General features: G+C 42.2%; 1 protein-coding gene across 1 annotated transcript in view; it reads left to right on the top strand.

The window, feature by feature from the left end:
• The window catches only part of MDGA1 (MAM domain containing glycosylphosphatidylinositol anchor 1), a 284,044-nt gene that overhangs the window by 108,415 nt on the left and 163,036 nt on the right, over positions 1–12,593 (top strand). The window contains exons 4-5 of the mRNA XM_066611613.1: positions 864–1,060; positions 10,048–10,180. Coding sequence (XP_066467710.1) covers positions 864–1,060; positions 10,048–10,180 — 330 coding nt within the window. The remainder of the gene's footprint in view (positions 1–863; positions 1,061–10,047; positions 10,181–12,593) is intronic.

The following is a 12,593-nucleotide window of genomic DNA, read 5'->3' as shown; positions in this document are numbered from 1 at the left end:
CCCCTGCAGCAGCATGATTCTGGGGATCATGTCACTGCCTTTTTCCCTATCTCTGCACAAACTTACCTCAGAAGTTTTACTCCCGAGAAGTTTGAAAACCCCTGTCCTAGGGGAACTGAGACCTGGCAAGTTAACTATTAAACTGAAAGGGGTTTATTAAAAAACTGAAATATCAAACTAATGTAGGGGAAAATGCAAGGGATAAAAACAGGACACTTATCAACTAATAAATGGAGAAGAATGATGGACAGCAGCAAAGTTTGGTTAGAATGCTGAAAGACAAGTGGAAAATAAAACAAAAACTCTGATGCAACTTCTCTGGATAATTTCCTACCCTGTGTACTCATGATATCCAGTATTCTGATCCTATCTCTTGCTTGCAGTAAGGTGAGTGGGGAAGCCCCAAGAAGCATTAAACACTTCCAGTGTTGAACCAGGCCAAATGTACTGTGGGAGGGGAGCACTGCTTTGTATAACTGTGGTTATTAACTAGGTTTCACTTGTAGGATTGGATATGGGGAGGGCCAAATCATCTGGGTTTCTGAATGTTCTTCTCTTGAAAGTAAGGGGATCTACATGAACCAACAGCTGGCTTAAAACCAAGTTTTTTGTTTCCTGATCAGCTGAGGAAAAAGAAGATGATCAGCAATAAACAACAGATAATCATGGCTGCTGCATCTGGTTGACTCAGAAGCCTTTTCAGGATGCTGAAGCATCATAAAAGCCTCTGAGGGGATGGAAAAGTCCAAAACAGGCCAAAAAATAGGGGCAGGGAGTGAGGGATTTTCCCCACAATGGTGCAACTTGTCCTAAGCCTTACTAACAGCATTTGTGGGATCCTCCTCCCCCTTCCTTCCTTGCAGATTTGGATGAACCTGTCCTCACTGTTCACCAGACCATCAGTGATGTACGTGGTAGTTTCTACCAAGAAAAGACAGTTTTTCTCCGGTGCACGGTCAACTCCAATCCACCTGCTCGCTTTATCTGGAAACGAGGTTCCGAGACGCTCTCCCACAGCCAGGATAATGGAGTGGATATCTACGAGCCATTGTACACACAGGTGAGAGGGACATTACCTCCCAACAAACTCTGTGTGTTTTTCATCCCAGGTTTGTGTTCTCTGTGAGCTGCTAGATGATACCTATGTGAAAAGAGGTTGAAATGTTGCCTAGAAACTAGGCAACACTTTGGTGTTTGGAGTGGGTTACTCTAGACATCTCTCCCAGACCTAACTTATCAGTGGACATTACAAAGAGAAGATGGATTTACCATATTCTATCCTTTGACAGGAAGGATGGCAAAGATGTTGTGTGTGGTGACTCTCTAGGGATTGACTGTTAGAAAGGATGTGTGTTGGTGATAGAATCCCCAGTCTTATATACGTACTTCTGATTTTTCCTACCCAAATACAGAACTTTACATTTATCTCTGTTTGAGTTCATTACATCTGTCCAGTTCTCCATCCTGTCAAGATCATCTTGGATACTGTTCCTGTCCTCTAAGGCAGGGGTCTCCAAACTTTTTGGCCAGAGGGCCGCATCAAATATCTGGCATGATGTGGAGGGCCGGAAAAGAAATTTAAAAATAAAATTTAAATAAATAAATTAGAGATGGAACTTAGATGAGTGAATAAAAGAATGAATGGGCTCATTCATTCAACCTCTCTGGCCCTCAGAACACCCTCCAGACACAATCAGAGCACAGTTCTGGTCCTGTTCAGTTGAGTGGGCCAGAGGCTTTCAGGGGACAAGAGTTTGGCCGCAGGCTGGAAAAAGGCTTGCTGTGGGCCGCATCTGGCCCCTGGGCCAGGGTTTGGAGACCCCTGCTCTAAGGTATTATTTACTTCTAGCTGGGTATCATCCACAGATTTGACAAGCATCCTATCTACTTCTCAGCTAAGTCATTTATAAGAATATTATACAACATGGGGCCCAAGACAGAGTCCTGAGGTACCCCATTCATCAGTTCCCTTCAGATCAACAAGGAGCCATTGGCAAGCACCCTCTGGAAACACTCTGTCAGTCACAGATCCACTGACAATAACCCTAGCCCAGTGGTTCTCACACATTCAGCACTGGGATCCACTTTTTAGAATGATAATCTGTCATGGCCCACTGGAAGTGATGTCATGACCGGAAGTGACATCATCAAGCAGGAAAATTTTTAACAATCCTAGGCTGCAATCCAACCCATACTTATCCAGAACTAAGTCCTATTGACTGTCATTGTTAAAAAAATATGCATAGTAGCCTGTTAAAAGTACAGGTCTGTAATTTCCCCAAATACAGTCGCATACCATGGTAGCATCAAGTTTAATATATTAAAAATAAAATATTGAAATGAATGGGGACCCACCTGAAATTGGCTCGTAACCCATCTAGTGGGTCCCAACCCACAGTTTGAGAAACGCTGTCCTAGTCCATATCCCACCAGGGTTTTGTGATGAACTTTGTCAAAAGCCTTATTGAAACTTTATACTTGGTATTAAAGCTGAGCAAACATATCTCACGTAAAGTGCCCCTGGCTCTGCTTGCTTCATATCAGAGATACCTCTGAACTTAAAGATAACAAGATAGTGACCAGGATTCCACCATAGAAAGTGCAACAGGAAGCACCTAAAAGAAGTGGCATTTCTTTACTGTAAGTTAGTGTTACAGTGGTTGTTGTAGCAGAATTACCATCACTGTACGTGCAGACGCTGATCTCCTCTTGGATTTGTAGCCCTCTGTGTAGAAAATGACCAGCACATTAGGAACATGGACTTCTCATGCATGCTAAGAGAGGGAGAGAAACAAACATGGACCCAACACTCATGGGATGCTAAGGCAGGGATAACCACCTTCAGTAATTTCACAGTTCACTCTACTCCCTAGGTAGCACTCGGGGGGGGGGGTGGCGGCAAGAAATGTGTTTTGTATCACAAATGGACCGCTTCATAGGTGGTCAAACTCATTGATAAATATGGTGCCATCTAACAGTAAGGGCTTCTCTGTTGTGGAGCGTGTTACATCAGACATGGCAATTGCATTCAAATATGTACATTTCTATTTTACTTACATGTTGCATACAAAATCTCAAGAAATCCCAAGAAGAAGTATTGTATTTTGTGCAATGTAATTGTATGTTATAATGTACATTGTAACATACAATTACGTTGTACAAAATACAATGTTACAACTTCCAAAAAAATTTTTCCCTTTATTGGAGATATTTTAGGCAAAGTTTTTACTGTAGTTGGACAGCAATTTAGTATGGCTTCTTGGGGTCAGAGAGAATTGCCTTAGGGACTGAGGCTGGCTCATGGACCACTAGCCATCATTCCTGTGCTACAACTAGAACAACAAAGATTCATTTAATTGTCTCACTGACAATTTCCTAGGTTCCTAGAGTGCCATTTTCCTCTAGAGCATCTGCAAAGAAATAGAAACAGAGAAAATATCATGCCAACCCACTATTCTCTATCTTGCTCAGTGCCTGCCAACTTTTCATGACTCAGGTACATGTTGAACAACAAGAGAAACTCAAGTAGCAAATGGCAAAGAATCAAAAATCATATATTGACTATTTTGTTATCTTGGTGTGTAAGCCATGTCATATTGCCAGTTTGCCCATATGTTTGGATCTGCAAGCCTTGTGGTTTCATGAAAACCAATCATAAATGTTATGATGTAACCCAGACTCTTAATGCATAGGAAATCACAAAGATTTGGCCCAGAATACTATGACACCTTGTTCCCTACAAGTGAAAAGGGCAGAATTCATTAACATATACTTCCAATCAACCAGCATTTTGTAATCTCTTTGGGATTTACAGCCCAGTTCATATGAATCTGTATCTAAAATATTTCCCCAGTCATTGAATCCATTCTGAGACAGAGGACTTTTAAAATACATATTTGTATTATACAGATACCTATAGGTAACCCTTTATGAAAAATGTAGAATATTCATTTTTAACATTTCTATCCTGACCTACACTTTCCCCTCCCATCAGGGAGGTGCTCATAATAGCTAGCAATGTAAAGTTAATGAGAAAGAAACAGCAAAAACTACCAACAAAAACTGATGAATCAGTGGTACAAGAACAGATCAGAAAGTAGCAAATTAAGAGGAAAGGGTGAAAAAACAAAAAGGTTTTCAGTCAACACTTAAACTGAAATATGCTGAATGCCAACCTTACTTTCTTTAGGAGGGAGATTCTATGATCTGGGTACCACTACTGAGAAAGCCCTTTCGTGTTTTACCACCAGATGTAGTTCTGTTGATGGCAGAATGCGTAAAAGGGTTGTCCCTGAAAAACTCGGGGGATGAGCAGTCTCATGGTAGGGGGGTTGGTCCTTCAAATCATAATTGGCAAAATGTGCTACAAAGGAACTCTAACACAGAGCTACTATTTCTCTAAGTGAAGTATCCATAGTACAGCAGCTTTTTTCAAGCTACAAAGAGTCCTACAGCAGCTTCTATTATTTGCTGATGCTGAGGACCAGCCTTCGTTCTCTCAGGAGGTGCCTGACTGGTTACTGTTGAAAACATGATGCTGGACTAGATGCACTCTTCATGTTTCCTTTGAATCCTGACCTTCCTCAAAGGAGCTGTAACCATTATGCACCACTGGCTTTCATTATAAGCTTATTGTGAAGTATGCTGGTATGTAGTCTCTTTGTCTTTTTTTGTGGTATTAGCTTTCGTAGATGAAGCCTACTTCAGAAAACCTTAAATCTGTTTGGAAAAATTATTCCTGTTATGAGTGGTGAAAACTCTTTCCATCCACTAGTTCAGGGGTGTTAAACTCATTTCATACAGCAGGCCAAATAGCATTAACAATGCTATTAACAAAGGGCAGGAGGTCTGGTCTAGAGGGTAGAGCCTCCGTCTGCCTGAAGATAACATCCGAAGGTCGCCAGTTCGAGGCCACCGGCACCGTGCGAACTTGAAGCAGCTGACAAGCTGAGCCGAGCTATTCCATCTGCTCTGAGCGTGGGAGGATGGAGGCCAGAATGTGAAACCAGATCAGAGTGAAACACCTGGACTGTTGTGGTTCTTGAAAGATAGAACCTTCTTTCAGTTGTAAAAATCCCTATGGGGATTTAATCAACCTGCCTATGTAAACCGCCTTGAATAAAGTCTTGAATAAAGACCGAGAAAGGCGGTATATAAATACCTGTATTATTATTAACAATGGCAGCTGAGGGCCAGAAGTGATGTCATCAAGCAGGTCATGACCAGAAATAAGCACTTTTTTCTCTTTAGGAACACATTTGCTGCAAATGACAGAAGGAAAAACATGCAGATCGTATTTTCACGGTATGGGACAGCCCAGTTATCATGTGGGCTGCCATTTCAGCTGTGATACTTCAGCACAGCTCAACAGCTGTTAGCAGGTAATGGTCATGCTGGAAGAGCCTAAGGGCCAGATAATGAGCTTCTGTGGAATGCATCTGGCCTGTGGGCCTTATGTTTGACATCCCTGCAATTCCTTCCAATGCGGTAGACCTTTAGACCCAAAACAAATTACACAACTTAACAAATGTTTGTTTTCCGCATTTTTATACTTCCTCCAAGGAGCTCAGGGTAGTGTACATAGTTCCTCTGGTTTTTGTGCTCACAACAACCCTGTGAGGTAGATGAGGATGAGAGATCATGACTGGCCCAAGGTCACCCTAGAAGCTGCATGACTGAGCAGGGATTTGATCTCAAAGTCCACCCACTCTGAGCTTCTCGGGCTGCTTTTTCTGAGCTTCCCTTTTTTTACTTCCCAAAGCTACCCATTCAAAATTCCCAGAACTCCAACCCTATGGCCAAATGCTAGGAACTTAGTATGTACTCTTTGGGACTGACCAACCAAATTGGAAGTGTTCCTTTTCAAATGCATTTTGTTTCTATTCCTGAAATAGCTGCTTTGTGAACTTGGATTGTTTCCATTCATCAGTGAGTTCCTGTACTTTTCAAAAATACTGTAAGAATCTCCAGCAGACGTTTCATTCTTTATTTTCCTACGCCATCAAGAATTGATCGGAATTCTCAAACCTTCCTGCATACTGTCTTAATCATTTTTTCGTGATTCTCCCTCTTGGAACCACTGGGTGGTTTTAGCAAATTGTGTGGTCATGCTGCCCATAGCTGTCTGGAAAATTTTTTTCCCCTGGCCTACTGTATAGCTTTGTAAGTAATACAGTGGTTAACTTCAGTGCTTTTCAGGGAAACAATTAAGCAGCACATGGAAATCAAACTAGAGGGGAACAAGGAAAGGGCACTTGTATTGGGATAGATTCAGTCCATACATCTATCTGCCAACCTGAGGCTGGATTCTGTAGATACTGGCTGAGTTTGATTTTTTTGCAGCATGCTCCAGGCAGCCTTTCAAGGAGAGGGGAGGGGCTGTAGCACAGTGGTAGAGTATGTGTTTTGCATGCAAAAGTTCCAGGTTCCTACCCCTGGCATTTCCAAGTAGATCAGACAAGGATCCCTATCTGAAACCCCTGAGAACCACTCCCCATCAGTGCAGGTAATACTTATCTATATGGACCAATGGTCTGACTGAGTATCAGGTAGTTTTCTATGCTGTTAATATAGTCAGTTATTGAGAGAGAAAGGACAGTTTCCTTACGTGCAGAAAAAAACAAGTGTCTAACAGTGCAACCTTATGTAAGTCTATTCAGAAGTATGCACCATTTATTTCAGTGGGACTTATTCCTGGGTGAGTATATATTGGATTGCAGCCCTAATGAGGCAGAGACTAGCTGCTTTCAGCTCTTAGGATGAAGCAATAACTGTGGCTGCACAGTCAATTCACACTTATGACTTTTGCATTTTCAGTATAGTATCCAAAAAGGGAAGGCATGTGTCTCACCTACTGATGAGAATGTGGGTACGTGATGCAAATAGAGCTTGTGTAGCTGTAAACATTAAGGTGAATTCACATAATTGCTTTAAATAACAGCCAGTCTATGATTGGCTTCTCACCTATCATGTTCATCGACAGGCTAACTTAGCGACAGGTCTGTAATAGCAATCTCTTAGAGTATTGGGTGATAGAAACAGTGAAGAGAAATATATCATTTGAACTCGTCCTTTGCGATGTTATACCTTTGTATAATGAAGACGAGAGCAAGAAATCTGAATGTGCAGTGTTTAATAAGTTGCAATGTAAGATCATCTGTTTCCCTTCTACATTCTCATTGTGGTTGTGCAGTCTGGTCTATAAATCAAGGCTTATATGGTCAGTTACGTTTACAAGTGAATTGTAACCGTTTCTGGTTTTCTCAACTGATGTACAGTCTCAGTCTCTATACATTTAGCGCAACATTTACTGATCAATAAATTGGATACATGCCAACCATTCATAAAATACTGCTTGATGAAGAGGCTGTAAATACCATTGTCAAGGGAGGCATTTTTCAGAGGAGTATTGGTCTCCAAGGTTTTTATCTTGCTCAGCCCACTCAGATACTACACGTTTCATTCTATATTTGTGTGTATGTTGTGTTCTGGCTATAGAATCAGTTCAAATGAATTTGTAATATGAACAGCTTTGCTAACAATTAGTCTTAGGAGAGAGATTCTCTAAAACAGATTTGCTCTAAACAAGAAAGCAAGTACCACCCTATGGAGACAAGTACCACACAGTGTAAACAATGATTTCCTGATTAGCATGCCACTTGAATAAAAGTATCAACATGTAGCACTATAGTTTTAGGGCCCGATCCTGTCCAGTTTTCCAGCAGTGATGCAGCTGCAGTGCAGCCCTGAGGTAAGCAAGCAAAAGCCACCATAAAATGCAGCGCGCACCCCACTGCATCAGAACTGCTTCAGAACTGGAAAGTTGGGTAGGATTGGGTAGGATTGCATCACTGCATCAGATCTGGAAAGTTGGGTAGGACTGGGCCCTCAACTACGTAATCAGTATGGAATGTATAGTCACTGTGGAAATATCAAAGGAAATATCAAAAGAAAGTCAAAAGGACTGGTAGGTTATGGAAAGCCATATCTGTGCAAGAGAAAAAGAAAGAACCCTTGCAGACTACATTGGGTCACTCTTAATTATCTGAAAAACAAAACAGAAACTTACACGAGGTGGAATGAAGCGTCATAACTAAGGACGGAACTGTACTGGTTTAGCATACATATGTTGTGACAATATCAAAAAAGTAAAAGCCTGAAAATAAGCTGTAGTTAGTGAAAGATGTTTCAAACAAGAAGGGGTTTTGCAAGTATGTTAAAAGCAAACAGAAGAAGAAAGGCACACAACCTCTTCTGCTCAAAAAAACAGGAGGAAAGTTTAACTAAGGGTTTGTTTGTTGTTTTTTAAAACACAGACAAGTCAATTTCTATTTTGATCTGGGCTTTAGGAGGGAGAAATATTAAAGATGGCACTGACCAAGGAGTATGTGAAGTAAAGCTCAAATGGGACTGGTCACATCTATCCCAGGATTCTAAAGGAATTGGCTCTAATCATAATTACTATCAAATTAGAAAGCTTGTCCCAGACAGGTTTATTCCCGAAAGACCAAAGAGTAGCACATAGTTTTTGAAAGGGAACTTCAAGACCATCCTCTGAACTTCTATACTTGGGAAGATACAAGAGCAAATATGAACATAATTCAGAAGAACCTGGAGAAAATCCTAGAACTCCAACATCTTTATTGGGGTTTTTTGTTCTCATGGAAACAAATTATGCCAAACCATATTATGATAAATAATTCATTTTGCAGGCAAAGAGAATTCAGCTTGTATAAAACAGTCATGTGCAATAGTCAGTCAGCAAAGTCAGTTAGCAAAAAACTGCCCCCCTCGCAGAATCAGCAATTTGTATTTTAAGGGATGGCAACACTCTCTAGTCTATTGGTTCCCAAACTGTAGGTCGGGACCCACCAGTGGGCTGCAACCCAGTTTTGGGTGAGTCGAGAAAATAACAAACTGATAACTGACAAGGAAAATGTACTGAGCCCTATGGAAACTGAAGCAGAACAGCACATGCACGTTTACTTGTGAGTAGGTAACCATGCCTTGGTCAACTTCAAAGGGCAGGCTGAGGGGAGTGCAAGTCCACCAGAATGGTCCGGATCTGATCAGTGGCATTGATATGGTTTGCATCACCCAGTGCGGAAAGCCAGCGCGTCACCCCCATGATGGACCTCCTCCCATGCAGTGGGTGGAGTAATGACCTGGGTGGTGGGTGTGGTGATGTACCATCCGCCCAACCCCACTGGTTTTTTGGCTGTACCTTTTGATAGAACACAGATATTTCAACATGGTTTTTTCATTGCTTTCTGCTGTAAATTATGCATCGAAGGGTATATAACATGATTGTATTATTCCTACAAATAGTGATTTTAGCAATTTTGCCACTAGTGGTGTAACCCCCCTGCAGGTGTCACCTTACTTATTGCTTCCATGCTGTGCCATAATAACATCTCATTAGCTCTTCAAGTCCACTGCTAAGTGGTCCTGGAAAAATCTCTGCTGAAGGATGGGGTATAAACAAATTTTAGTGACATAATTCACAGTGTTCTTAAAGTAGTATATGGCATCTCATCAAATATATAGATGATACAAATATTTTGGAAGCTGATGAAAAGAAAGGAGATGCAGACAGTGTTCAAATATCCAATAAAATTCCAGAACGAACGAAGAGGGAAGCAACTGCTTTCCTTATTCAAGGAAAAAGGACAAGAAGCAATTGTAGTTAAATTGCAAAACAGTTCAGCAGTGAAATAAGCAGTGCTGCCAAAATTCTATGCATTTTCACCTGGACGAAAACATGTACAGTGGAAGTATACATGTACAGTAGTACATGCTATCTATGTAAACAATGTCTTAACCACAATAATTGTTGCACACCTATGTTACTGACACACACTGCCCTTTGGTTCATCCATCACATAATATGATAACAAAGCTCAATATGATCATATGAAGGAAATTCAGCAGTGCTAGTGCATGTGTGAGATTCACTGAGTAAAGAGCTGTCAGGATCCTTCCAAAGGTTAGTTGCCCACAAGTACTTAATTCTGCCTCTCTCATCTGGTTTCCTTCCAATTTCTCCAGGGAGAAACCAAAGTCCTGAAGCTGAAAAATCTGCGACCTCAAGACTATGCCAGCTACACATGTCAGGTGTCGGTTAGAAATGTTTGTGGCATTCCTGACAAGTCAATCACCTTTCAGCTTACCAACACAACAGGTAAGTCAGATAACTCCCAACAGGTAATGTCGTTAGGAAATGCCTCTCTCGTCATAGGAGCCCCACTAATTAAGATCAGCAGGGTAGTCTCTTAAGGCTTCCTTCTCCTGGAGGTAAAGCTGGTGAGAAGGGATCTTGGAGTAGGAGAGATGTGTGAACAGGATTTAAAGATTTTTTTAGTGCTTCCAACCAGGGCTGGCCTCACCACGAAGCAACTGGAAATAGTCACATGGAGCAGCACTCTTGGAGAGGCGTTGGACTGACAAGCCCCCGGAAGAGGACTGTGGGAGTGGCAGCCCCCATCTTCCTCTGAGAGAAAAAACTGTTGCAGCTCCACAACACTTCTCTCTGCACACTTAGTGCTTATGCTGCATCAAGTAGGCAGGGAGAAGTGATCTGGAGCCCACTTGCTTCCCTTTCCTCTACTTACCAGGAATGAAGCGCGCAGCCTCTCTCCCACCGTTTTTTCCCAGCCTACACCACTCCATTTCAAATGGAGGTGGTCTTGGGGGAGGGAGACTGCGCCCAGTGCTCAGGTAAGTAAAGGGTTGAAGTGCCTCCCTCTCTAGCTCCTACCCACTTGCTCGCTCACCCACTCCCCAAGCTCAAGGGAGTGCGCATGTGTGGCAAAATTGGGGGATTCCCTGGGGCGCCCCCTGAGCGAGAGGCCCAGGTTACCACTTGAGCCCAACTTATGAATCTTCACACCGAATAGTTTGGGGACAACTGATTCCAGTGCAAGAGTTTTACATGCGGACACTTGTAGGCTAACTTAGAGTGTATGAGCACTAAAAATTACATCAGAAGAGACTTGGGTTGGATAGGATGATACCTGCTCCTGGATGATACCATGCCAAACAAGACAGGGAACACTTTCCTTTTGCATCCATCTGTCCTGCCTCTGACATCCTAGACATCCGTGCAGAAGCCCAGTGTGTACATAACATACATTATAAAACTGGCTGTGGAAAGTCTCCTTGGTGAATGATGCTGTGAGATGGTTGAACTCATTTGAACACACCTTTCGCTCTGAAAATCCACTTGGCTTCTACTTTATACATGTTTGGGAATCACAGGCATTTACACCAAGGGTCTGCAGTCTTCTGTCCCTTAAGTGATTTCTGCCTAACGTTGCATGAACCAAATGTGTACACCTGTGGGCCAGACAAAAATGGGATAACCAGAACAGTTGAGGAACTGAAAGGTGCCAGCGACTGAAGGGTTCCAAGGTTCCTGGCAGGAAGATACTGGCAGGCTGTGCCTCTCTTCTGTTTCAGGTCATATGTGATTACTCCTTGCAGGTGCACCTAGATCTCTGGCCAGCTCATTAGTTCTAAGGCACTGAAGGCCAAGCAGCCCATTATGATAAATCTGTTGTTTGACCCTGTATCTTAAGATTTTTGTTAAGGATAAATCAAAGCAGGGGATGGGGGGTGGGATAGGGAATCAGGACCCACAGTCTGTGGAGAAGGGAATATTTAGCCAGTTCCTGCCATGCTATACTCCTAATAAGAATCATACCCTCAAAGCTGCTATTAACCTCAGAAGGGAAGTTTCCATTAGTGCCAATAGCAGGTTCCATTCTGAAGGTGATGAGAGGTTCTGGGGTTTGACTTTCATTGGGACCATAACATGGCAGGAAAGGATGATAGCATTGTCTCTCATTCTTATGGCACATAAAAAATGAAAACAACCTTAACATATACTTTTAAAATGTACAGCTTTCTCTAATGTTAATATTGAATGTATCTTCTGTGTTGAACCATGCTGAATGTCGTTCCCTTCCATGTGAAATCTGAACTGGTGCCTGTATGGATGGGATTAAACCTAGGACCTTATACGTATATGCAAGCTGTGTTTTACTGGTGGAATATGACCCTTGGAAAATACATAGCTAGTATAACTAAGATCTTAGGAGAGCTGCAATATAACAAAGTGAACATGAGTTACCAAGATGATGCTGTAGCGTGAGAGGCAAAAGGGCCAGTGTCAGCGTAATTGGAAAGCAACCTCTCAAAGATATGGAAGTGGAAGAGCCACTTTTCTCAGAAATAGTTGGATGTCAATGCATCGTGTTCACCTTTGAGCCGTCTTGCCAAGGAGAACATTAACAAATTGGAAAGGATTAAGAAAAGTGCTATAAAGATGAACAGGGGGGAGATTTTAAAAGCAAGTTTTGAGAACTAGCATAGAGTAATGACTAAGAGTATCTCACCTTTAATGTGTGATTTGATCCTGCATGCAGAGCTGGCCCATCCATGAAGCCAGCAACACCTAGCTCCATCTGCTTCTTTGCCTACACGGCTCCACCTCCTTCACCCATTCCCTGAATTGGAAAAGGGAAAGTGTGGAGAATGGGAGTGTGTTGCGGGCTAGCATGTTGGAGACACCCACCACTCTCTTCTCGTCCATA

This window comes from Tiliqua scincoides, chromosome 1 (genome assembly GCF_035046505.1).
Source record: "Tiliqua scincoides isolate rTilSci1 chromosome 1, rTilSci1.hap2, whole genome shotgun sequence".
Classification (NCBI taxonomy): domain Eukaryota; kingdom Metazoa; phylum Chordata; class Lepidosauria; order Squamata; family Scincidae; genus Tiliqua; species Tiliqua scincoides.
Note: the sequence above shows the minus strand (reverse complement) of the source record. Positions and strands in the feature narration are given on the sequence as shown.